This window comes from Gorilla gorilla, chromosome 4 (genome assembly GCF_029281585.2).
Source record: "Gorilla gorilla gorilla isolate KB3781 chromosome 4, NHGRI_mGorGor1-v2.1_pri, whole genome shotgun sequence".
NCBI lineage: Eukaryota > Metazoa > Chordata > Mammalia > Primates > Hominidae > Gorilla > Gorilla gorilla.
The window spans coordinates 83,014,100-83,041,452 of record NC_073228.2 but is presented as its reverse complement, the minus strand read 5'-3'; the positions used below and the strand labels follow the sequence as shown (position 1 = coordinate 83,041,452).

Genomic DNA, 27,353 nt, shown 5'->3' with positions numbered 1-27,353 from the left:
TTTCAAAATATATTAGATTTGGTTTTTATTGTAGAGCACACATATCAGGGCGAAGTGCTGCACACACAACTACAAATCATTTTTGGGAAAAAAGCTGTAAAAAAAATAAAACTGCAACTGCTTTAATTATGCAGTCCCGACTTGAGAAATCCACGCTGGCAAAGGAGTTCTGGCCCCTGAGAGGGGCTTCTTGATGGTGGCTGCCCCAGATTTCTGCAGCCTATGAGGTCTCAGACCCGGACCTCTGTACACAAAGCCCCCAGAGTGGTGGTATCCTGGTTGCTGGGAGGGCCTCTGCTCTTGGCAAGCCCGGGTCCTGGCCTGGCTGACAAGAAGACATTCCTAATGAATCTAGATCCACAAAACCTTGCTGCCTTCCAGGATCTGAGTGGATAGAAGCTACCAAAGACTTTACCTTTTTTTTCTTTATTATTATTTTTTGAAAGCCCCTTCACCAACTCCCATACCCTGAAGCGGAGGAGGCACCAGCCCAGTCTGCAGGCCTGAGCTCTGGCCTTGGATGCATGCTGCCGGCAGACAAGATGGGGCAGGCGCCTTCCTAGAAGGATGACATGAGGATGAGGCCCAAGCTGGCCAATGGAGAAGGGAAGGGAAAGGAAAAAGCCAGGAGACTAAAGGGGGAAAAAAAACTCAAAAAAGAAAACAAAAACCCTACCACACACCACAACAATTTTCCATACCCCAAATGCTAGACTTGGAAGGACACCAGTCCCTCTAGCTAGAAACAATTTCTAAAACTGACCCAACGTGGCAAGTCTAACTGTTCCAAATAATCACACGCATATGCTCAAAAGGAGCAACCAGCAAAGAAGTGTGCTCTTGATAAGAGAGGTCAGGACCACTGCACTAGCCCCTCAGCAGCCCAAGGAACTGTGGACATGGCAGGCTAGTGGGTGTGGGTGGAGGACGCCTGGGGGGCTTAACAATAGCTTTGGGATGGCAGGGGCTGGCACTGTTTAAGCCCCTGCCCAGGCAACCTGAACAACTCTGCCGCAGGAGGAAGAAAGGGTGTTTGCATGAGCTTGCAGGGCGTGGATGGCAGGTGAGAAGTGGAGAACAGCAGCCCCCATGCAGAGCCTGTGAGGCTCCAGGAGACCTCAACCAAGTGCAGTCATCAGTGGAGGAAAGGGGAGAGCAGAAGACTGAACTTTGTTTAGAACACTGCGAACATTTACACTGAAAGCAAAATAATTTTCTTAACCAAAACATTTTGTTGCTTTTAAATAAACCCAGCCTGATACAGCCCCACTTAAAAGATGGCTGCTCTGCTCCACCACCTCTACTGGCCACTCCAGCATCAGCCTCTGTCCCCTATTGATGCCAACAGCCTTTCCATCCAGGAGGAATACCAAGAATATGAGAACCTAGGTCCTGGCCAATTCTATTCTTCAGCCTTAACAGGCAACAAAACCAAGGAAAAATATATAGAATCAAAAAAAAAAAACAAAAAAACAAAAAAAACCAACAACAAAAACCCCCCAATAAACAAAAACAAAACCCTCAAAACAAAAGGAGGGGCAACTACGTAAGGATGAGCCAGAGTTCCCAGGAGGGCGGCGGGTAGACTCAGTGCCGCCGCATCTTCACCTTTCGGGCAGGGCTGCCTGCTGCCTCAGAGCAGTCCTCTGAGGACTCGTATGACTTGCGCCAGTAGTTCTCAGAGCTGAAGCTACCCCTCCGCCGGTGTGTGGGCAGCAGCACCGAGCGCCGGTTCTCTTCCTTGTCCATCTCCAGGATCCGTGGCCTGCAAGGAAAGGGAGGTAGGACGTTATCTGAGAGGCTGGCAGGAGGCGCCTGGCTTTACGGCTGTACCTCGTCTCATCCTTGGGATGGGTCACTTCAGCTCAGTGGTCCTCAACGAAGGGTAGTCCTGGCAGAGGCCCTGGTATCGGAGGTTCTTGCCCACTAAGTGCCAGTGACCACCCCAGTCTTTGGGACATTTCCCAATTACCCTGTGGGGTCTGCCTGGCTTGGAGTCTGGTGCCCTGGGACACTGCCAGGGCTGCTGGACAGAGGTCTTCCCTACCACAGTCTCAAGACTCTGCATGGTTCTGCCATCTACCTTTACTTCCCAGCTCTACCCACTTTCTCTTGGGCCTCCCAACACCCCCTTCTCCACTTACTAACCCCATTACCCCCTGAAACCACAAAGCTCTTTTGTGTCTCAGGGTTTAGCTCATACAGTATTTCCTGCCTAGAATGCTCTTCCATGTCTTCCTTATCCTTCTGGAATCAACTTAAACATTACCTCCTTGGAAACCTTCCCCAACACTTAAAAAACATTTTTTTTTTTTTTTGAGATGGATTCTTGCTCTGTCGCACAGGCTGGAGTGCAGTGGTGCCATCTCGGGTCACTGCCAGCTCCGCCTCCCAGGTTCACGCCATTCTCCTGCCTCAGCCTCCCGAGGAGCTGGGACTACAGGTACCTGCCACCACACCTGGCTAATTTTTTGTATTTTTTAGTAGAGACGGGGTTTCACCGTCTTAGGCAGGATGGTCTCGATCTCCTGACCTTGTGATCTGCCTGCCTTGGCCTCCCAAAGTGCTGGGATTACAGGCGTGAGCCACTGCGCCGGCCAAAACATTTTTTTTCCTTTAAAAAAATTATCTCCTCAAATACCTTTTATCCAATCCTTTTTGAAATAAGTCCCTGGTTCACTATTATCCAAGTCCCAAGATTCCCTCCTGACATCTAAGTATAATTCCACAAGGGCGTCTGTCTGGGTGAGACTGAACAAGGAAAGTCGTGGGAAAGCCATGATATTGCCATTTGTTACAGTCTCTGCCTGACCCCTTCTCTCTGGGTGTACAGGCAGTTGGCCAGGGTTAGATGGGAATGTCACCAATGCCACCAACCCAGAGGAACCAGACATAAGGTTTCGAAAGGGTGAGCAAGCCAAGGCTCCTAAACAGCCTACCCCAGGCTTCTCCACCCTTCTCACCCTGCAGCCAGGCCTTTGCCAGCCTTTGCTGAGGGTCCTAAACTGAGTACCTGTGGGCAGCATCAGGGTCTGCCTTGCGGTGGGACCGCTTGGGTTTCAGAGCAGGGTCCCTGTTGTTTCCTGACAGGCGATCTGAAGCATAGCTGGGTGGTAACACGGAGCTGCTCAGGGACTTTGTTTCCAACCGGGGTGCATCTAATCTTGTCCTGCAAAGGAAACATGCATGGGGTCACCAAAGGGCCTCCGGTGAAGGTGTGGGCACCATCAGACCAATTCTCTGGCCAGGCCAAGTGGGAGCCAGCTAGACCTGGAAGCCAGCAGTCTCTGCTCTGTACCTCACTCTCCTTGAGGTTCAACTAGAGATTGGTCTAGCTGACTTTCAAATACCCTCCTCAAGTCCACGTTTAGGAGTAAGGAATGGGAACACTTCTGTCTGGAAACTCCCAATGACAGGCTGTGCTACCCTAGGGGCAAGATCCCAGGGCTCACTCTTAGCTGAACCAAGCAGCCTCACCTCACTCCACTTGGACCCACAGGTTCTCTGGGGCCATCTACTTCATTTGCCAGAGGACCAATGGCCCCACTGGTGGGTCCCAACACAGGAAGGATCCCTGGTCCAGGCCTGTAGAGGGGCTGGAGAGAAAGAGAGCCAGAGCTACCCTATCTTCTCACTGTACAGACAGGGATGCTGAGACTGAGTGGCAGAGCCAGGGTAGGGAACCCAGGCCCACTCCACAACCATGAGCAGTCATCTGGCAGTTTCTGCTCATTTCACGATGCTGACAAGGTAAAGGCCAGAGGGCTTTTGAAGGCACAGTCCCCACCAAGCAGCAGGTGTAGCTATAGGTTTCAAGGAATACACTGCCTAGTAAAGGGAAGGCACACAAATACAGATGAGGAAGAGGGGGATGGAGAAGCTGGGTAGAGGTAACTCAGGGCAGTGATCCAAGTCCTTTATGAAGCCAGAACAGAAGGGAGCTGGCATGGAAAACCTCAAAGCCCTCAGGCTCCTTGTGTGGTACAGAGAAGGCTGGCAAGTCAGGCAGGTGGGAGCAAAGGGCAGAAGGACCCATGTAATAGACTGGGTGGGAAGCGATAGGACACAGCTAGCAGAGACCCTGAAGGCACCTTTTCCAGGGTCTGCTAGACACAAAGTAGTAACTTAGTTCCGAAGGAGTAGGGGCTGCAGTCAGAGCAGGACTCTAAGGATACTAGAGGATGCTGGGGAGAAGCAAGCAGGAGGGAAATCCAAGAACTGCCTTGGGCTAGGCTGCTTGGCATCCTTGGTAACAACTGCATCTGGTCCTCAGTTTCCCCCATTCCCCATGGCTGCCTCCCCACATTCCACTGGCTGGTCTACTGTACATAGATGGGAAGGATCAGAAAGGCAGTAAGTCATGCATCCTGCAAGTCACGGGGGAAAGTTTAAAGCCAAAGTGAGACTTCAAGCCTGACAGGCAAGAGTTACTCTGAACATGGGTAGGAAATCTCTCTCCTAAAGGCAGCAGGGGCATCTCCTTCCTTCCAGCTGGGAACCAATGTTCTGATGCCTCAGGCCCAAACTGGTGGGTAGGCAGGTAGGACAGGCATCCCCATCCCTTTGGGTTGGCCTTGCGGAAGGGGATGCCAGTAGGGCCCAGCTGCAGTGAGTGGCTCTTCAGTCTCAGACTCCACTCTGGACTCCTCCAGACTCATGGATGCAGAACCTAACATCAACAGGAGGATGATCTAGTCTTGGCACTGCCATTCAGAGTCCAAGCTAGTCACCATCCTTCCTCGGGCCTCAGTTTCCCCATCTGAGCAAAAGAAAGAAATGTGACTAGCTCTACGGCTTCTTTGCGCTGAGGGTCTAAGGAATCGAAGGCAAGTTGCCTCCTTCAAGGCTGGGATTCTCTGGGTAGAGGTGGTACTGGGCAACTACCAGAGATGAGTATGTGAAATAGAATAGAATCATTCTTTTTTTTTTAAAGAGAGATCGTGTTTTGCTCTGTCGCCCAGTCTGGAGGGCAGTGGTATGATCATAACTCACTGCAGCCTTGAACTCCTAGGCTTAAGGGATCCTCCTGCCCAAGCCTCCCAAGAAGCTAGGACTGGGCCACCATGCCCGGCTAATGGTTTTTTTTTTTTTTGGCGAGACAGGGTACCACCATTTTGCCTAGGCTGGTCTCTAACTCTTCTAAGTGATCCTCCCACCTCAGCCTCCCAAAGTGTTGAGATTACAGGTATGAGCCATCAAGCCCGGCTCCAGATGAGCTTTTTATTTTTATTATTATTTTTTGAGACAGGGGCTCATTCTGTCGCCCAGGCTGGAGTGCAGTGGCGGGATCTTGGCTCATTGCAACTTAAAGCGATCCTCCCACCTCAACCTCCCAAGCAGCTGAGATTATAGGTACCCGCTGCCACACTCGGCTAATTTTTATATTTTCAGTAGAGACAGCATTTCACCATGTTAGCCAGACTGGTCTCAAACACTGGGGCTCAAGCGATCTGCCCATCTCAGCCTCCCAAACTGCTAGGATTATGGGCCTGAGCCACCACACCTGGCCCAATTACCTTTTCTATTTTTTTTTTTTTTTTAAGAGAGTTTTACTCTTGTTGTCCAGGGTGGAGTGCACTGGCACGATCTTGGCTCACTGCAACCTCCGCTTCCCGCATTCAAGCGACTCTTCTGCCTCAGCCTCCCGAATTGCTAGGATTACAGGCATGCGCCCCCACGCCTGGCTACTTTTGTATTTTTAGTAGAGACGGGGTTTCTCCATGTTGGTCAGGCTGGTCTTGAACTCCTGACCTCAGGTGATCTGCCCGTCCGGGCTTCCCAAAGTGCTGGAATTAAAGGCGTGAGCCACCACGCCTGGCCCAATGACCTTTTCTTTACCAGGCTTCGTGTCACCAAGTTGAGAGGTCCAGGTGGCAGAGATCAGACTAAATAAAATGTTAGCCGTTATACTTGACTTAAAGGACTCTAAGGGCCTCATTGAAGAAAGTCCCTCCTCTGGTACCCATAAAGCTAAGACTCTATAGGTGCCAGGGAGCCCATGTTCAGGGAAGGAAGGCCCCTGTGTGCCCCAAAAGCCCCAGTGAAGGCACTCTGGAGTTGTTTCTTCGGGTGAATGATGGATGGTAGGAGAAAAGCAGAGCCACCAAGATGAGAGCTCTTGACACATCCCCTGGGACTGTTATAAGTACATCTCATAACAGCTGGAGAAGCTCCTGCCCTCCCTACACTTCCAAAAATTCACCAAGCTGCAGGATGCCAGGCTAGAGCTTGACTCCAAGCCCAGTGCCCACCAGTAGCTTAACTTCAGAACATGCCCCTGTTAAAAGGCAACCAACTCCCATGGCGTAGGCCAGGTCCTCAGGGTTTAGCAGAGAGTCACAAATCTGGATTCAGGAGGCTCAGTTCTAGCAGTAAGGTCTGGACCCAGGCCTCCTCAGGTGGCAACAGGAATGAAGACCTGCCTTACAGATCAGTCAGTATTCAAAGGTCAGAGCAAAGCACCTCGGGCATGTGACCTCGGGCATGTGAGGTTGACCGTGATACCCAGAGTGGCCACCTACAGTGTCAGGACAAAGCAGGGACAAGGGAGGTCACAACAAAGGATGGCTGTAGCACTAAAGTGTGAACCAAAGGGAAGGGAGGGAGTTGATCCTATCCTAGGTCCTCCAAAGAAGCTGCTAGGGTGAATTATTCTCCCTGTAGGGACTGGAGAGCAAAGCTAAATCCCAGAGCAAATCACTAGCTTGAGTCACAAAGCTACTACCTACTACTCTGTGACGTCCTCTAAAGCACAGGTGGGGCCAGACACAGTGGCTCACACTGTGGGAGCCCAGCACTTTGGGAGGCCAAGGTAGAAGGATTACTTAAAAGCCAGGAGTTTCAGACCAACCCGGGCAACAAAGTAAGACCTTGTCCCTATTTAAACTTTTTTTTTTTTTTTTTTTTTTTTTTAAAGACAATCTTGCTCTGTCTCCAGGCTGGAGTGCAGTGGCACGATCTTGGTTCACTGCACCTCCACCTCCCGGGTTCAGACAATTCTCCTGCCTCAGCCTCATGAGTAGCTGGGACTACAGGTGCACGCCACCATGCCCAGTTAATTTTTGTATTTTTAGTAGGGACAGGGTTTCACCATGTTGGCCAGGATGGTCTTGATCTCTTGACCTCGTGATCCGCCTGCCTCAGCCTCCCAAAGTGCTGGGATTACAGGCGTGAGCCATCGTGCCCGGCCCTAATTTTTTTTTTTTAATTAAAAAATAAAGTGCAGGCGGGCCCTCCTCAGTGCAAGAGAACACTGTGCATGCAGGTGGCAGCACCACCATTTCTGGGAAGATGGTAAACCAGACCGCACTCAGGCCACGATGACTCTGGAGCGAGGGCAGTCCCCAGCCAGCTACCAACTACTCTCCAACTTCTGGCACCACCTTTACCAGGCATCCTTGTGCTAAAAGCTTGGCTTTCCAACAAAGCGAGGCAGAGACCAGTATTGTGGGCCTGTCCAAGCACCCTCTTGCCTATTTAGTAACCTGGGTCCCTAGAGCTAAGGTCTAAGCTCCAGCACCTTTGAGAATCAGACTCCCACAAAGCTCAGGTCTGTACCTTGCTGGCTCTCCTGCAATAGTACCCACTCCCCTCACGGGACTCTCCCCACCCATCTTCCACCAGCCCCCTGCCAACATCAGGCTTCTGTTTTTTTTTGTTTTTTGTTTTTTTTTTTTGAGTCGGAGTCTCGCTCTGTCGCCCAGGTTGGGGTGCTGTGGTGCGATCTCGGCTCACTGCAACCTCTGCCTCCCGGGTTCATGCCATTCTCCTGCCTCAGCCTCCAAGTAGCTGCAACGACAGGCGCCTGCCACCATGCCCGGCTGATTTTTTTTTATTTTTAGTAGAGACGGGGTTTCACCGTGTTAGCCAGGATGGTCTCGATCTCCTGACCTCACGATCCGCCCGCCTCAGCCTCCCAAAGTGCTGGGATTACAGGCGTGAACCACCGCACCCGGCCAATTAATTACTTTCTTTGAAACAAGGTCTATCACCCAGCCTGGAGTGCACGGGTGGGATTACAGCTCACTGCAGCCTTGACCTCCTGGGCTCAAGCGATCCTCCTGCCTCAGGCTCGCGAGTAGCTCGGACTATAGGTATATGCCACCACACCCGGTTTTATTTATTTATTTATTTAATTTATTATTTCTTCTGCCTCAGGCTCGTGAGTAGCTCAGACTACAGGTATATGCCACCACACCTGGTTTTATTTATTTATTTATTATTTCTCCTGCCTCAGGCTCGCGAGTAGCTCGGACTATAGCTACATGCCACCACACCTGGTTTTTTAAATCAATCAATCAATCAATCTATCATCTATCTATCTATCTTTATCTCTATCTTTATATCTATATATCTATCTATCTTTATATCTATCTATCTTCATATCTATCTATCTATCTATCTATCAATCAATCTTGGCTCACTGCAACCTCTGCCTCCCGTGCTCAAGCGATTCTCGTGCCTCAGCCTCCCAAGTAGCTGGGACTACAGATGCATGCTACCACGCCCGGCTAATTTTTTGTATTTTAGTAGAGATGGGGTTTCACCATGTTGCCCAGGGTGGTCTCAAATTCCCACGCTCAGGCAATCCGCCCACCTCGGCTTCCCAAAGTGCTGGGATTACAAGTGCGAGCCACCGCACCCAGCCAGGAAGAGTTTAGAAGACCACCTGGCATTCACAAGTTTAACCACAACTGCCCAATTTATAGGTGCAGATAAGACTGCATTTGGAGAGGAGTGGCAGAGCCAGGGCAGAAGCCCAAGTTTGTCACCTCCTTGGTGATCCCATTGTACCCATATTCCTTGGGCAGGCCACAGACACATCAGAAGAGTCAGGCTGCCAAAAGGGCAGGGTGTATGCACGTGGACACAGACTTACTGAACCAGGGAACAAATGTGAGCTAAATCTAACCACAGGAGACACAAATCATGGAGAAAGGAGCAACACACTAAGCCCTGGTCAGAGAAACTAAGAGCTAGCCACCCCTCACCCCACTGCTGAGGAACGAGGTCCAGAATGAGACCTCCACTTCCTTCCACTGCTCATCCATCCACTCAGCCTCACATTCAGATTGCTCTGCTCTCATGGAAGGTCTCCTGACTCCTCGAACTCTGCGGATCTAATGACCAAGTAAGCTATTGAGCTCCGCTTCCTACAATCTCTCACATGCAAATCCCTCACCCCACTGCTCACATGCCTCCATGGCTCCCCAGCGCCCTTAACATTTCTCTGCACAGCGTGAAGTTTTTGCTGTCTTAGGCCGGTGTATCAAGTCCTCCACTCCTTATCTATTCTGTGTTCCAGAACAGAGTTCCTGGACTCCAAGCCTCTGTAAAGAGCATCTCTTCTGACTGAACTATCTTTGCCCCTGAGCCTCATTCTATGCTGGCTAAGGTCCAAGCATCCTTGACTACCTTCAGGTGGCACTTATCTGGAAAGCCTTCTTTGACCAGTTCCTGTTGAGATGCTAAATGTCTGCCTTTTCCCAAAGGACAAAAGAGAATAGGAACCCATACAAACCCCATTCCGGGCACTAGCACAGAGCCTAGCACACACCAGCTTAGGTTACCACTTGGCAAAGGGATCTCTAGCTGCATTTCCCAGCTTCAGACCACTCTGAGCTGAGTTCCACTTGACCAAAAGGAAATAAATGGGCTATATATACTGCTTTGTGCCACTTTATCTGGTTAACTGGAGAGTACCAATCTCAAGAATACAAGTCTCACAGTGCAATCCTGAGGGCCTCCTAAAAACCAAGGGATTGGGTGCCCTAGTCACCAACTAAAGGCCCCGAAGACCCATAAGCCATCTCTTGAGAATCAAATGTTGACCTAAGGCCTCCTTCCCTCTTTCATTCCTCATCTACAGAAGTCCCCTATATTTCCCTGCCTCCTAGCCTTTGAGCTTACCATTTCTGCCTGGCCAGCAATTTCTAGCTCAGGGGCCAGATCTACCAAGCTCACCTTTACCCTTCCTCCTGCAAAGCTGGATGTAATTAAAAAAAAAAAAAAAAAAAAAAAATTTTTTTTTTTTTTTTTTTTTTTGAGATGGAGTCTCGCTCTGCCTCCCAGGCTGGAGTGCAATGGTGCAATCTCGGCTCACTGCAACCTCCGCCTCCCGGGTTCAAGCAGTTGTCCTGCCTCAGCCTCCCCAGTAGCTAGGATCACAGACACCTGCCACTATGCCCAGCTAATTCTTGTATTTTTAGAATTTTCATCACGTTAGTCAGGCTGGTCTTGAACTCCTGACCTCAGGTGATCCAACTGCCTCGCCCTCCTGAAGTGCTGGATTACAGGTGTGAGCCACCACGACCGGCCTGGGTTTTTGGGGTTTTTTTTTGCAGGGCTCCCAGAGAATACCCTGTGCTTTTACACCAGTGTTCACTCTGCTTTGTGTTGGAATGGCATGCAAAGTGCAAACTTATTACATGTGAAGCACCAAGGGGGCACTAAATTTCCTGCGGTACCCACCTCAAGTGCCTTGTACATAGTAGATACTTGATGTTTCCCTCAAGTCAGAAATCCCTGCTCAAAGGTCATTCCAACTAGCAAGATGACCTGAGGCAGCTCACTTCCTACCTGAGCCCCTTTCCAAACAGAGTTCATACCTTCTAGTTTCAAGGTTAATATGTGGATGCTTGGCACAGGGCAGCTAGCAAGGCCTACCAGGAGCAGAAGCACAGAGTGCACTAGTGCAGGAGCACTAGGGAATCATGGAAAAACTGGAAGACTCCCCTCACAGATGAATTATTATACCCCAGAAGTTTGTCAGCCTCTTGGTTATCTAACTAGTAATCTAGAACTTTAACCACACCTCCAGTAAGGTTAGGTCTAGCCTCCCCTTCCAGGGTTACCAACAATTACAGAGAAAAGACTTGCATGTTGCGGCAGCTTGCCCTCGGTCGGCTGGGAGACAGTAACATTCAGGGAAGTTTGGGGGTGCTGAGGCACCTCAAAGAGCCGACTAGCCTGTAGCTGCTGCCTCACCCCACTCTCTGTAGAGTGCCCCCTACATACTCCCCAATCAGCACAACTCTCTACTTGCACAGCAGAGGCAAGAAAGCCCTTCTATATCTGAGCTCCAGTTTCCTAACTCAAAGCATCCATCCCAACGACACACTGGGGGAAAGGGCAGGACTTGGGGTACTCCACTGTGCAAACCACCAAGGAACCACAAGACCCAGGTTCCAGGTCTCACTCAGCCATTTACTGGCTAAGTTGTGACCCCAAACATTATAACACCAAGGGACAGTCTGAGGATTCCACTCTGGGGAGACTTTTTTAAAAGGTTACTTCCAGCCTCCCCGTGAGAAACAAGGGCACATGTGCATGAAGACTTGGCACCACCCATGTTCACAGAAGCTGCGTTCTGTCCAACCAGAAAGCACTTGGCAGCTACCCACCCATTTCCTTCCGTGAGGCCCTTAGAAAGACCTTTCCAGCTCTGACTGACCTGAGCTGGTGACAGAGCTCCCAGGGTCTCCACCAGCAGCCTGTGCAATCTTTATCTGAACTTATGAGAAGGCAGGACTGGCTCTAACTCCTCTACCATAATCAGGGCCAGGCTCAATGCCCAGATTCTACCCACTGTAACACAACCTCACCAGAAGACATCAAACCAGCCAGGTATCTTCCAAGGCCACATCATACTTATCTCCGGGCAATGCCTGGGCCAAGATGCTCCCCTTTTTAAACTTGTCACAACCCGTCCTTTCCCAAGACAAGCCCATGTAGCTACTCTGGAGCTGCTCCTCACTGGCCTGAATTGTTCTCCACACTAGTTGATGCCTCCTCTGGGCTGCACCTCATGCTAGGCCCCAGATGAACAGGGATCTCCTTATTCCTACAGAATGCAGATTTGAAAATTCACAATGGCAAGCGTATGAGCTGTGACAGTCCAAACGGGTGTGTGTATGTGTCTGCATGTGTGCTGAAAGGGCTTTAGGTGATGCTAAAAAGCTAAAGGGCTTTTTATATGATGCTTTCTGCATGTCAAAATGGTCAATCTGAACGATGAAGAATGACTAGGTTATCTGAGGAGTTGGTTATCATGTAGGTTTATTTGGGGAGTTGGGATATGAATCAGAGGATGAACATGTTAGATGAGAAGGTATGCCCAGTGGAGGCCACACTGCCACAAGAGCCCAGGCACAAATCCATAAACCATAACAGGAGCTGCAGATACTTTAGAGTTCCCCACGGCTGTGTACTTCCCCAGCTCAGCTACCTGGGGAAGCTAGGACATCCTCCCACGCTTCTCCAGTCCCCTTACACCAAAGCTCTGTGCTTCTGCACTCCAGCCCAGTCTGTGAATGGTTCCTGGGCCCACTGAAGTCAGAAGGTAGAAGAGCTTCAGTCACCCAGTAACAGCCATTCCCAAGGTCAGGCCACTGGCAGGGACCCAGCTGGCTGAAAAGCTTCCCAGGGAGCTGATTAACGGTGCAGACTCCTAGCTGTGCTGAGGAGCATCTGACTCAGTTGGACTGGGCGGCCAGATATGGGAGTCACCATTCAATAAAAGAGTAGCAGCTGGAAGACTGACACTCCAGCTATGGCCACTACCACCTGCACATCCAACTAAGATGTCTCCAAAATAAGCTATTATGGGAAGATGAGAGGAACTCTTGGGAAGTTACTGCTCTGGTTCTATATAACATTAGAAGTTCCTCTCCAGGTTCCTGGCCTGGGCAGGCCACCCATCCCTGGCTGCAGTTGGAGGTACCAGGTACAGCCTGAGAAGAAATGACTGGAGGAGAGGCTGGAAGAGTGCTACACTCTGGACTCCATTGTTTCTGAGTTCTTGCCTGTGCTGGTTATCACAGAAAAATAAAGTACAGGCAGATAAAAACTCTTCCCTTCCTCTGACAAATTCTGGGAACAGTCTTAGGCTAGAAAAGAGAGGCTGCCAACCCCACCAAGTTGACCCAAGTTTCTGGAGCTCCCACGTGTTCACTGCTCTGCCTGTACCATAGGACTGTCCCACACATATGGATCATACCCATCTACTATAGTTAAAACAGACTAAAAGTTTTGACTCGGCAAAGTGGCAAAGCCATACCAAAGAGACTTCACCACTACAATATTCTGGAGTTATGGGCCCAAAGGACCAGGATGCCAAAGTTATTGTTTACTGACTAAAGTTGATGAGCCAGAAAAAATTCCCAATGACCAAAGCTGGAAGAATTTGAGCATAAAATAAATTCCCAAGAGTCCATACTTACATAAAAATTATACTTATATAAATAAATGATTGAATAAATCAGGGAGAGTAGACCAATCCCCCCTGCAGAAGAATTCTAAGTAATTCACCTGCATGCTCCCCCTCAAGGAGATGGTGCTAACTCCCACACTCTTTAACTGTGGGCATGCATGGCGACTTCCTTCCTAAGGGTACAGTATGGACAAGGAAAAACAGTAATTTTACAGTGGAAAACCTGACAGTGCATTGGCCAGGTGATCAATATCAACAGTGTTAAGTTACATTGATAGTATATATTCTTGGTTATGTAGTAAAAATGGCATACACTTTACCATAAACACATCAGACAAATTCTAATTGAGAGATTTTCTATACGATACCTAACCAGTCAATATCATCAAGAATAAGGCAGGCTGGGCATGGTGGCTCACACCTGTAATCCCAGCACTTTGGGAGGCCAAGGCAGGTGAACCACTTGAGGTTGGAAGTTAGAGACCAGCTTGGCCAACATGGGGGAAACCCCATCTGTACGAAAAAATAAAGTTAGCTGGGTGTTGTGGCACATGCCTATAGTCCCAGCTACTCAGGAGGCTGAGACACGAAATCACTTGAACTTGGGATGCAGAGGTTGCAGTGAGCCGAGATGGTGCCACTGCATTCCAGCCTAGGCGACAGAGTGAGACCCTGTCTCAAAAAAAAAAAAAAAAAAAAAAAAAAAAAGAATAAGGCAAAGTCTGAGAAACTGTTACAGCCAAGAGGAGTCTGAGTTGATATGTTGACTAAATGTAATGTAGAATGATCTTGGGACAGAAAAAGGACATTAGGAAAAACCTAAGGAAACCTAAATAAAGTATGGACTTCAGTCATACCAATAAAAAATTAACAAATAGGGGAAATGGGATGCAGAGTACATGAGAACTCTGTACTATCACAATTGTCTATAAATCTAAAACTATTCTAAAAAATAAAGTTTAATAAAAGGAAGGAAGGAAGAAGAAGACAGCAAGTTATATGGGTCAAGCCTAAGTTTACGTGCTTGTTTTGCTCTGCTCACTGACTTCTATGACTCTGGGCAATCACCTATCTTCTCTGGGACTCTATTCAAAAGGTAGGCGTGAACCAGGTATGGTGGCACTTGCCTCTATTCCCAGCTATTGGGGAGGCTGAAGCAGGAAAAGAGCTTGAGTCCAGGACTTTGAGGATGCAGTGAGCTATGATGGCACCACTGCATTCCAGCCTGAGCAAGATGGGTGGACAGTGGGGCAAGGCTTGTCTTGATCCAATGTCTGTGAGGCTATGGCTTCTTCCACTCACCCCGTGAAAGAAATAAATGCTGGTGAAGCCAGGTTTGTTGATGTTAAGTAGCACATCCCTGATTCCCTCCCCAGAGAAGAGCCACAAGCCATGATTCTGCTGAATACTACATCCTAACCTCCCACCCTTGTCTCCTCTCTTCACTCCCTGTTCCTCCCAGCAGTGAAAACCCAGGCATTTTTAAAGCAGGCTGCTAAAGGCACAGTCTAAAAATAATCACCAAGAGTACGTGTGACAAATAAGAACCAAGGAGGTGAGGAACAGAGGCTAAGGGGTGGGGTGAGGTTTGGAAGAATGTTGCCCAAATCTTGTCTCAAGATTATACCCACAAATATTGGGCGTAAATGCTTTTGCTCAGACCTAAACTCCCTAAATAGAGTACTTAATTTTCTGATAAAACAACAAAACAACTTTATCCTCACAGGATTCAAATAAAAAGAGAACTTAATAGTTCTGCTCTCCACTCTGCCATGCCACTGATACATAGGAGCTGAGTTCTAAGTGGACCCAGAGCTACATCTCCAGACAGGCCTGCAGGTGAGGCAGAAGGTCAGACATCAAGGCACTTACTTCCTGAGGATGATGACTGCTCGGCGCTCCTTGATGTCCTGAGGCCGTATGCAGTGAGTGATTTCATCAGCAGCATATCCACTGAAAAGAAACACAGAACATGTGACCATGAAGAGTAGACAGACAACCAAAGTTCCTGGGGTATATAACAGGACAGGAACATGGCCTAGGTCTTACGGCTGCTCTCTACCCATTACTTGAGAGTTTCAAGGATCTACATGGAAGGGAATATCATATTAAGCTCCAGGATGCTTTTGCCAAGAGACTGTAATACTCAAGGAAAAACCTGGTATGACACAAAGGAGACCCCTTGGCCACTTAAGGCAGAGGCCCGAAGCAAGACTCTCCCTGAACAGGCCAGGAACCCTTTTTTAAAAGGGTACTCCAGAGAGTACTCTGCAGCTCCTCCTCATTCTCCCTCCATTTAGCAGGTAGAGAAAGCCAAGGCAGCCACTGATAGCACTGAGTCACCAGGGAGAGCTAGGACTGCCTCATTCCAAAATAGAATGTCTACATGAAGTCTCCATTTGGGGGGATCCAAAATTTTGAAGACAGTTGTGTTTGAATATTTTAAGAATTTCCGGCTGGGCGTGATGGCTCATGCCTGTAACCCTAGCACTTTGGGAGGCTGAGGTGGGCAGATCACCTGAAGTCAGGAGTTCGAGACCAGCCTGGCCAACATGGCGAAACCCCGTCTCTACTAAAAATACAAAAATTAGCCAGGCATGGTGGCAGGCGCCTGTAATCCCAGCTACTTGGGAGGCTGAGGCAGGAGAATCGCTTGAACCTAGGAGGCAGAAGTTGCAGTGAGCCAAGATCACGCCCACTGCACCTGGGCAACAGAGCGAGACTCCGTCCCCACCACCGACCCCCATTCCCTGCCCCCCCCCCAAAAAAAGGATTTCCATCATACTCAGATATCTGTTTATTTTCAACAAGTTACGTGACTTTTAAAACCGCTCAGAGACCAACTAATGTGGGTAGATGACTGTCCTCTTTTCAGCTAGCGTCATTCCAATTTGAAACTCTGGAAGCAAGCTCTGAGCTTCCTATACCCCTCACATGCTATCACTGGAAGCATGGCAGCCACAAGATACTCCTACTCCAAGTTACTCTACTGAGCTGCAGCAGTTCTACACACCCAGAAACTCAGCCACAAGCCTAGTAGGACAAGTATGGCTTAGTTTCCCTACCTGGCCCTGTACCACAAACCCTTCTCTCATGGCTGCTGATCAGCTCCCTTCTCAAAGGCTAGTTGTACAGACACAAACTTAACTATTAAAAACACTGCAGGCCTGGGAAGGACCCCTCAAGATGGCCAGGCTGGCCAAACCTCAGCTCTAATAACTGGATGCAAGAGCCAACAAGAGATAAAAAGCCAGACTGCTTCAGGCTCAGCCTTAAGGAAGCACCTCTGATTTGGAAATCTGATTTGAGCTCATGCTGGGGATAGAACAAACCTTTATTTAATTTTTTTTTTTTGAGACAGTCTCACTCTGTCACCCAGGTTGGAGTGCAGTGGCACAATCTCGGCTCACTGCAACCTCTGCCTACCGGGTTCAAGCGATTCTCCTGCCTCAGCCTCCCAAGTAGCTGGGACTACAGGCGCACCCCACCACGCCTGTCTAATTTTTGTTATTTTCAGTAGAGATGGGGTTTCACTATGTTGGTCAGGATGGTCTTGAACTCCTGACCTCGTGATCCGCCAGCCTCGGCCTCCCAAAGTGCTGGGATTACAGGTGTGAGCCACCGCGCCCGGCCCAAACCTTTATTTTATAGATTCCACCTTCTCCCTCAAGCTGCTCCTAGACAAGAATTTTTCAAAATTTTCTCCATGAACACCAGTCCCATAAGAGACAGTAGACAGGCTGGGCACGGTGGCTCACGCCTGTAATCCCACCCAGCACTTTGGGAGGCCGAGGTGGGCATGTTGCCTGAGGTTAGGAGTTCGTGACCAGTCTGGCCGACATGGTGAAACCCCGTCTCTACAAAAATACAAAAATAAGCCAGGCATGATGGCAGGTGCCTGTAATTCCAGCTATCGCAGAGGCTGAGGCAGGAGAATCGCTGAACCTGGGAGGTGGAGGTTGCCGTGAGCCAAGATAGTGCCACTGCACTCCAGCCTGGGTGACAGAGTGAGACTCCGTCTCAAAAAAAAAAAGACAGTGGACAAATGTCTACAGTGAAATCAATTTGTAAAATACTGATTAGAGTTTCAAAAAGCATTAATATATTTAAAGCACATGAGAATTACTACAGCAAAAGAACCCACTGACTTTGAGCACTGACCAAAGAACCTTCTCTCATAATACCTATTAATACCCATCAGCCCACAGTGAGAAGTATCACACACGAGTTAGAGAGTTGAAGAGACCTGGGTTCAAATGTGAGCTTTGTCTCCTACTAGCTTTGTGACCTTTGTTAAATCACATGCTGAACCTAAAAACCTGTACAGTTTCTTCATCTGTAATAAGGAGAACAGTAGGTTCTTGGGTATTCATTTTGTCATGCTTTATAATTTAGCTATTCTTTTGCTGCTACTAATATTACAAGATTTTAAAAACGGGGACAGTTTTAAAGATTACAAGATTAAAGTTTTTAAGATTACAAGATTTTAAAAACTGGGCCTCCTCCCTTCCAGGCAGAACAGCAGCATTATATGACTACATGGTTGACACTCCTGGAAAGGGGTGGTGAGAGGCCTACCTGCAGGGGTATTGCGAGAATTAAGTCAGATAATGCAGGGTGCCTGACACCCTACAATCTTTACTAAGCACTCTGACAAAAGTCAGAGGGCCCTGGACTATCCTGGGGCAAATCAGAGCCCTGGATTCAGCATCTGCCAAAGAGACATGGTCTGGGCTCCCCCTGCAGGGATCTGCCAGTAGTGGGGGCCACCTGGGCCCCATTTCCAGAGCTAGGAACTCTAGTTCTCATCCCATGCTTTTATCATTCCACACTGGGGGAATGGGGGTCTAGACTGCAAGACTGTCCCATATAGACACACAGGACTTTCCCAAAGAGTTGTCAAAGGTCTCAAAGGCACTTTTTTTTTTTTTTTTTTTTTTTTTTTTTAAAGACAGAGTCTCACTCTGTTGCCCAGGCTGGAGTGCAGTGGCATGATCTTGGCTCACTGTAACCTCCACCTCCCAGGTTCAAGCGATTCTCCTGCCTCAGACCCCCAAGTAACTGGGACTACAGGCTAATTTTTGTATGTTTAGTGAAGACTGTTTCCCCATGTTGGCCAGGCTGGTCTCGATCTCCTGATCACACGTGATCCACCCACCTCGGCCTCCCAAAGTACTGGGATTACAAGTGTGAGCCACCATGCTCGGCCCCAGAGGCACGTTTCTAAGTCCTGAATCTGCAGTGCTGGCTACAGGCAACTTTCCCTGCCATTGACAAGTGTTATTAATCTGTTTGACTTGGCTATATGCATAACCAAGGGCCCTGACTTTCCATCTCCAACAAGGAACCACTTTTCTTAATGCAGTTCTGGAGCAAATCCAGATGTTTGTCAAAGCTTGACTGCCCGCATGCTCCCTGACCCCATCCCCCAAAGGGCTCTAGAACAAACAATAAGCCATGTCAGGTTCCTGCCACGGAGCCCAGGCCTTGGAAGAACTAGTATGGAGGTAGGGCTGCACAGGCCCACAAAAATGACTTTGGCACTGACCCAACCTGGAAGGCTTATTAGTACTGGTCTTCTAGAACTTCCTAGCAGCTATGACACAGCCCACTGACCCTTTCCTCGGAATATCCGGCTGCTCTGGCAACATGAGCTCAAAGTCCTGATTAAGGGAAGCTCTCCTGGCCAATCTCACAAAGTGTCGAGCAGAGACCACAGGGTATTATTTACTATTAAGGAACCTACTTGCTACAAAATAAATTGTCTGAAAGTCTCAGTCGGCCAGCTTGCAACTTAATATGCCCTTGGGTCCAGCCCTACTGCTGGCACGAAAAGTTCCAGGACCTCCTGCTTTTTTGTTTTCACAGGGAAAGGAGAAGAGGAAATAACCTTATGCCATCTGGCTTGCCTGCTCCCTCTCTGGGCTGAGCCCCCAGCCCCAGCCGGAGGCACTGACCAGTATATATTGCAAATGTCACCCACTAGTCCTATACCTCAGAGTGACTCTCGAAGGAGCTGACATGTCTATCTCCTCTTTTGGGGGCCTTTCCCTGACTCCCCAGGCTGGGTTCCCCCCACATTGCTCAATCACACCCTCTCATGCCTCTTTGCTATTCCATCTGGCCTTGTGGAAATTGTGTCTTCCCTTCAAGACAAAGCTCTTCAAAGGCCTTACTCATCCCTGCACAGTGGACACTAAATGAAATGTGTGTTGAGCTGAACTATTCTACTACTTAGAACCTGTTTCTGCCTCTGCAAAACAAAGATCACAGCAACCCCCTCCTCAGAAGATTAGGTGCAAATTAAATGAGGTGTCTGAAAATTTTTTTTTTTTTTTTTGGAGACAGAGTCCCACTCTGTTGCCTAGGCTGGAATGCAGTGGCGCAATCTTGGCTCACTGCAACCTCTAGCTCCTGGGTTCAAGCAATTCTCTGCCTCAGCCTCCCGAGTAGCTGGGATTACAGGTGCCTGCCACCACGCCTGGCTAATTTTTGTATTTTTAGTAGAGATGAGCTTTCACCATCTTGGCCATTCTTGTCTTGAATTCCTGACCTCAGGTGATCCACCCGCCCTGGCCTCCCAAAGTGCTGGGATTACAGGCATGAGCCACCGCATCCGACCCTGAAAAATTCTTTAAAGGAACTATGCAGGACTGTACATCTCTCCTCTAGGGGACGGTCTTGGAAACTGAGTTGTTATGACACATTTCCAAGATGGCCACCATTTTCCATCTACTCCATGCCCTGCCTAGGCCAGGATGAACCAGAGATGGAGGGACTGGCCAAGATCCCAGCCTGGTGACTGTCTCTCTCTGGCTATGGCTACCTGCCTTACTGACAGACCCACAGGACCAAGAAGGTCAGGCTTTTGGGGGCAGCAGACCAGCCACCTGGACCCAGGGGCAGGATTGTGAGCTCAGGCTCAATTATTTACCAGACCCAAGCCTCCAAGACGACCCATGGCCTAACTTTATAAGAAGTCCTGGGGCTTTCTGAATCCAGAGGGAAGGTCAACCTGCCAAGTCCCAATGCTGTACACACCAAGATAGACAGTACTAAACACAGAAGGTAGCCCATCTCCTGAGACACTTTTAGCTAAATTTCAAGCATTCAATAGATGACAAAGATTCAACTTTCTATAACAACTCTATAGCATCATTAGACTGGTTTTGCAGATGAGGAAAACTGAGGCCTCAAAAAGATTAATTTGCCCAAAGTCAAAGAGTTAAAATGGTGGTGCTGTAACTCCAACCAAGTCTGCTGTCAAACTTTCTGGATTTTGTTGTGGAGGCGGTAGGAAGAAAAGCCCATCTGTGTTTCCTGGTAACAAGCCTGTCCAGGGGGCCTTGCTGGCCTCACCAAAGGGCACATGTACACCCACTAGCCCCATGAAAGAGATTTGCAGAGATGAACCTATATCGCCCAGAGAGCTAGCACTGTATCAGTGAAGGCTATCCACCAACTGGCCAGCCAGCTCTGAATTTTCTTTTTCTCTTTTTTGAGACGGAGTCTTGCTCTGTTGCCCAGGCTGCCAGGCTGGAGTTCAGTGGCATGATCTCGGCTCACTGCAAGCTCCGCCTCCCGGGTTCGTGCCATTCTGCCGCCTCAGCATCCCAAGTAGCTGGGACTACAGGCGCTCGCCACCACACCCAGCTAATTTTGTTTTTGTATTTTTAGTAGAGACAGGGTTTCACCGTGCTAGCCAGGATGGTCTCGATGTCCTGACCTCGTGATCCACCCACCTCGGCCTCCCAAAGTGCTGGGATTACAGGCGTGAGCCACCGCGCCCGGCCTTGAAATTTTTTTTTTTTTATTTTTATTTTGAGACGGAGTCTCACTCTACAGCACAGGCTGGAGCGCAAGGGCTCGATCTCGGCTCATTGCAACCTCCGCCTCCCGGGTTCAAGTGATTCTCCTGCCTCAGCCTCCTGAGTAGCTGGGATTAGAGGTGCACACTACCATGCCCGGCTAGTTTTTGTATTTTTAGTAGAGATGGGGTTTTACCATGTTGGCCAGGTTGGTCTCAAACTCCTGACCTCACGATCCGTCCACCTTGGCCTCCCAAAGTTCTGGTATTACAGGCATGAGCCACTGAGCCTGGCCAGCTCTGAAATTTTTATGGCCTATTTATTCTCTGCTTGCTGTGAGCTTCATGATTAACACCATGGTTCACTGTTAGCTTCCTTTCTTTTACTGCCCTCTGCCTTGTCAGGCTCTGGCAGCAGCAAGGGCAGCCAACCCCCCTGGCCCAGAGCTCCTCCTGACGGTGCACAGCCCTGACTTCATCCTGTGGTTCCTCCCCCTCCAGTGGAATCAGAAGAGTCCACACAAGAGTTGTGGCCCAGGACCTATCTGCCCTACTTTCCCAACTATTTTAAGCCAGAAAGCTAAATTTTGCTTTCAACCAGCTGAACAAGATCAAACTATCCCAGAACTGACAGGGGTGCCCACTCCACCCAATATCAACCGTTAACTGGAAGAGTCACAGGCTGAGCTCACCAGTGCATGCCCCGTGCCTGGGTGATACACAGTCATTTCCAGACGGCTGGCCTAGGCCTGGGTCTCTGGGCATGTGGCCACCACACCACAGACCACGTAGCAGTGATTAAAGATAGCAGCAAGTAAGCAATTAGCCTTGAAGTAATTATTCTAATTAGTCCAATCAGAGTCTGTTTTAATCTGCCCCATGCAGCCAGCAGGGAATAGGAGAATGAATGACAGATAAAGTGATATGAAGATAAAAAATATTTCCCTAAAGAACAGCCTTAAGAAGGGATCCACCCAGGCCTAACATGGGAAGGTTACAAAAAACAACTGACGACTAGGTTTGGAAAGGAGTTTGAAGCACTTCCAGAAGATTCTGTGAGGCCTTGTTCTAAATGCCCAGGTTTAGACACTGCTGAGTCAATGTTTGTGACGCACCAACATCCATGCTGATCACTATTAAATATAAAATTGTATTCTTGCCATGCGGTCTTAGAGGGGTACACATACCATTGCCACCAACACCAACTGAAGTCTCACTAAGATGCCTACTACTAGAATCCCTCCCCATCTGCACCGCACCACTGTTTTCACCAGCCCCTCCCTTCCAATCTGCAGCTTTACTGCTCATCACCTCTGGGCTAGGATCTGTACCAGGAAAAGAGAAAGCACCACTTCTTACCAGTTTATATGCAGAATTTGACAATGGGCACTACTAATAGGCAGGTGTTCACCCACCTGCATACCAGGTAAGCTAAGTAAGCAGGTGCAAGAAGATTTAATTAGTGGAAGGGTCCAGACCCTAGAGCAGTGACTCTCAACTAAGGATTCTGCACTTCCCCTGCCTCGGCATTTGGCAGTGTCTGGACACTTTCTGGTTGTCATAAAAAACACTATTGGCACCTAGCAGATAGAAGCCAGGAATGCTGCTAAACAGTCTACAATGCACGAACAGCCCCAACAATGAAGCATTATCAAGCCCTGAATAACAATAGCACTGTTGAGAAGCCCTGATCTAGAGTTCACCAGAGCATCCTCAATCACAGTCTCTACTAATGAACTCCATCTGCCTCCCATCAACATCCACCCCCTCTTACCTATGGCTACTCCTGCTACTGCAGCCAAAGACACTGCTGTTGTGTATTTCTCCACCTTTCTCTGCTTGGCTCATTCCTAGTCACTTTTCACATTCCAGTTCATTTCCTCCCCTAAACTTCCAACACTCCAAAGTGGAAAAGATGTCCCCCTTCGGTGTGTTTCTGCAGTTACCTTCCTGGGCTATAACTTATCCTCCTGTCTGAGGCCTCCATGGGGCTTGAACTACATGAAGGGAAACTGTCACGTTTCAGGCTCCACCAAATCCCTAGTTCCTTCCCCAGTGAGAGAGCAGGGGACCACTGAGTGGTTGTATATGAAAGCAAGCACCCATTTAAGTACCTACCTTGTGCCAGGCCCTATCTTAGACAACAAATCACCACATTTAATTCTAATAGGCTTCGGAAGTTGGCATCATCCCCACTTACAGATGGGAAAGCCAGCTCAGAGAACGCCTACAAGATCCCAAAGCAAATTAGAGAAAAGCTGGAATCAAAGCCTGGGGCAGCACTTTTCAGGACATGGCTGAGCCTCCCACACTAACACCACAGCCAAGTCTGAATCCAGAAAGGGTTGACAGGGACTGGGAAAGCTTTAGGACTTTACTATTCTGAGGAAAAGATGAAGAGAATTTTCCTGATGATGCAATCCTGTTGCTGATCACTAACAGACCTGCATACTAAGAACTCGAAACTTCTGTTCTTAAATACAGGGTGGGCATGTGTTAAGGAGAGGAGTAGTCCCAAAACCAAAAAAATGCCTTGTGATCCCCTCATTAAGCACCACACCACTACTAGACCTCCTGACAACCACCCTGAGGGCCAATGACTACTCAGAAAATTAATATCCCGCTAAGAGACCAAATGGTCCTTGTGTGAGGTAATTTTTGCACTGAGAACCCGTCAATGGGGTCTGACCCCAACCTGCCTTACACAGCAAGCACCCTGGGAGGGTGTGTCCTGGAAATCCCATCTTAAAGCATTTTGCCAAGACATCCATCTAGGAGCGCCATGAAGATCTGAGAAGCTCAAAAGCCCATCATAAGAAGGCATCTGACAGGTAGGCTGTCCTCTAAGTTTCAGATGCCTAAAGAGCTAAAGTATCGCTTCTGCTACTACTGACTTCCCACACTTTCCCATCAGGAGGTCTTGGACATTACAAGGCTCTGCTGCCATCCCCAACATGGAAGCAGCCTCAGCTGTTAGACTCAAATGAAACAGATGACCTGCTCTCATAATATCAAGAGGCTCCAGGGACCCTGCTTCTCCTCATGACTTTGGCCCTACTGACTCACTTCAGAACCTGGGCTGCTCACGACAAAAGCCCAGTGTGTCCTCATCTTGTATTTGGTGGTGGTCAACCAAGCTGCTCTGAGAACAGCTGCGGTCTAGACCTAAGAGGTTTTGGGTATTACTGAATTACATTACTAGGTTTACCTTTTTCAGGACTGGAAGGAGGCCGCTTCCAAATAAATTTTCACTTCACATAAACAGCAAAGGTGTTCCCAATGGCAATCTCCTCTGGGGGCCAGGGCACTGAGCTAATTCTCAGCAGGATCTGGGAACCGAATATAGGCCAAAAGCCTAAGTTCTGCTGCTCACGCAACTGTAAGGCCAAACAGTCAAGAGACCAGCTGTATTCTGTTGTATTCAGTCCTGACTACAGGTAACACGTTCTTACAAAGAACTGATGGGCTCTTCTGCAGCCAGGAGGGAAGAATTTTAAGAGTGTGCTGCTCTGTATGCCTGGCCCAACCACTAATCTGTTCAACTCCAGGGAAGTCACTTCCCCTCCTGGGAATGGAGAATGTGCTTCAATTAAATAATCTCTGGGGCCTTTGCCTGTGACTACTTTCTCTGTTAAGGAATCCAAAAATGGCAGAACAAGAAAGACTTTTAGATAAATTCAAAAAAAAATTTTTTTAAAGCATAGATTTGTAAATGGAAGGCCAGAATGGAAAACCGAAAAATCACAAAGGGACTTATGCTAAGAAATGGATGGTGGGGAAAAAAAAATCAAAGGGAACAGCCTTCTGAAAAGATGGCTTTCGATGAATTCTCAGCCAAGTCAGTGATCCCGTCAAACCTGCCTTCGGGGACAGGATTTCCACATCGGTTCCCTATTTTCTTGCTATAGGTATCTTAAACACAGAACCCTTCTCTCGCTCCCTACAACCTACAAACAGAAGAACTGGTCAGAACTGTAAAAAACGCGGACTCCTACGGGCTGCTGCTTTCTGGGCCAGGGTGGGTAGCTAAGGCAGCAGGCGCAGGGCCGCCCCCTCCACCCGGGTGGGTTACCTGAGCACAGTCACGCTTCCCCTGCGCACCGGCAGGGAAAGCACTGGTTCCGACACCCGAATAGGCTTGAACTGGAACTTGCAGCCGAAGCACAGCGCAGAGTCGCTAAAGAAGGACACGGACACGATGGGGCGCTCGAAGATGTGGATGGGGTCCACGTGAGACACGATGCAGCCGCCGGGCTGGTAGTCGTTGATGACGGCGCTGTTGACGAAGCCCTCGGGGATGACGCGGTGCTCCACCAGCTTTTGGATCACCAGCTGGTGCACCCACTCGGGGATCTCGTCCACGTCGCCCGGCGGGTAGAGGCGCTCCTGGCCGGGCCCGCGCTTCTGCAGCTGGGCGCCGTAAGTGTAGCCTTCGCCGAAGAAGTACTTGTTGCGCAGTGGGGCCCGGTCCACCGTGTGCTCGTTGTACAGGCCCTTCTCAGCGCGGGACACCACCTCGTCAATGCGGGCCTCGATCTTGGCGCACTCGTCCTGGCTGAAGAGGCGCATCTGGCGGATGCCGCTCTTCACCTTGCGCGCCTCCTCCTCCTTCTGCAGCTGCTGCTCCTCATAGTCGCTGCGCTCGGGGTCCGAGTCCTCCTGATACTTGCGCTTGGCCCCGGACACAGGGTAAGGTTCGGCGGCAGCGGCGGCTGCGGCTGCGGCGGCTACGGCGGCTGCGGCAGCGGCGGCGGCCTCCCGGCTGCCCGCCTTATAGTTGTCCCGGGACGTCATGGACTTGAGCTTCTCACGCAGGTCCGTATAGCCGCTGGCGGCCGCCATGGCCCCCACGACGCTGCTCTAGGGTCCTCCGGGGCGGGCGGGGCAGCCGGGCATGGCTCTTAGGGGACGCGCCCCGGGGCCCCCGGAGGGAGGGGGGTCCTTAGCGCCGAACCCCCATGCGTGAGTGGGGGACCCGGCGGGGGGCGTCGAGGGTCCGGGCGTGGGGTAGGGCCTCAGGAGCGGCGGGTCATGCAACGGTGGCGACAACGGGGCTTCTTCCTCCTCCACCTTCTCCACGTCCCGCGGGGCAGGGGCGCCGGCAGCGCCTCATACCGCGGAGGGCTGCTGCGGAGACGCGGCCCGACTCCCGACCAGACCCTCGGACGCCCGGCCCGGCCCGCACTTTAAAGCTCTCCGCACGACGTCACGGGTAGCCAGCCCGACGTCCGCCAGCGCCGCTCCTTAGCGGGCTCCTCACCGCGCACGCGCAGTGCTGCCGGCCACCGCGGCTCCGCGCGCTACGGGCATGCGCGTGCGTGCAGGCCGGGTCGGCAGAGGCGCCGGCGCAAGCGCAGACAGGGACCGCTCGCCGTCCGCCGCCCCTCCCCCACTCTCTGAGGGGCTTCAAGGGAACGCTCTCAAATAGCAACCTGTCTTCACGCCGCGCCGCCTCCAGGACCGAAGGGCTCCCTCTACAGGGGTGCGCTCACATTGCCAACAGTGTCGCCATGCCGCGTCACGGCATCGTCCGAACGCCCGCAGACGCCTCAACCCCAGCGCGCATTCACCAGGGAACCGCCACAACCTAGGCCGCTCCGTTACCTCCCCCTTTGGCGCTTCCACTTCTTTAATTGGGCCGTGGGCTACGCGCCGGGCAGGCCCTGACTGGAGTTTCCGGAAGTCGGTTGGTAATCATGCGTGTCAATCAGGCAGTCTCCTTAGCTACTGTGTCCGTCACTTAATTAGCGGTTGGGCGAGCAGCGAGGACCCCTAAAGGAGAAATGGGTGGTTAAATAAGTGCCTGAATGGAGACTCCACCTGAGTAAAGCTCTTAGAACGCCTAAGGAAACTTCTGAAACCCGCGAAAACTTCTCAAACTGCGGGACCTGCAGCACCCGGCCCCAGCTCTGAACCCAGATAGGAACGTCCGGCAGAAGCCGGACGCGCGTTGTCGGGGTACAAGCCAGCCTGCCGCCGCTGCCGCCGCCGCCTGGAGCGGACGTTTCACGAGTCACGTCCCGGTGACGGCGAGCGTGGGGGCGCGCTGGGGTTGGCGTCGAGCCTCCATGGTGCTGGAGATGGGCGTGGGGGCACCTCCTACGGGGACGCTGGAAGAAAACTCCAGGAAACGAACGGGCGCAAGGCTAAGGCTAAGCTATAGATAATGACTACAGTCAATTCAAAAAAGTTTTGAAGCAGTCAGCAAAGGCGTTGCCGGGCGCGGGGCCTCACGCCTGTAATCCCAGCACTTTGCGAGGCCAAAGCGGGCGGATCACTTGAGCCCAGGGGTTTGAGACCAGCCTGGTCAACATGGCAACCCCATCTCTACAATAA

At 50.1% G+C, this 27,353-nt stretch overlaps 1 protein-coding gene across 1 annotated transcript; it reads right to left on the bottom strand.

Moving 5' to 3' along the window:
• ALKBH5 (alkB homolog 5, RNA demethylase) lies at positions 1–27,353 on the bottom strand. Its single transcript, XM_004042164.5, has 4 exons — positions 25,090–27,353; positions 15,083–15,163; positions 3,014–3,169; positions 1–1,765 (listed from the first exon to the last, which is right to left on the bottom strand). Exons 1-4 carry the CDS (start codon positions 25,857–25,859, stop codon positions 1,588–1,590), a joined length of 1,185 nt encoding a protein of 394 aa, XP_004042212.2. The 5' UTR covers positions 25,860–27,353; the 3' UTR covers positions 1–1,587.

Coding starts and splice junctions, on each gene's coding strand:
- ALKBH5 (XM_004042164.5), bottom strand. CDS start 25,859: ATGGCGGCCGCCAGCGGCTATACGGACCTGCGTGAGAAGCTCAAGTCC. Junction 3,170..15,082: donor GCAGTCATCATCCTCAGGAA/GTAAGTGCCTTG, acceptor TTTCCTTTGCAG/GACAAGATTAGATGCACCCC. Junction 1,766..3,013: donor GACCCTGATGCTGCCCACAG/GTACTCAGTTTA, acceptor CTTTCCTTGCAG/GCCACGGATCCTGGAGATGG.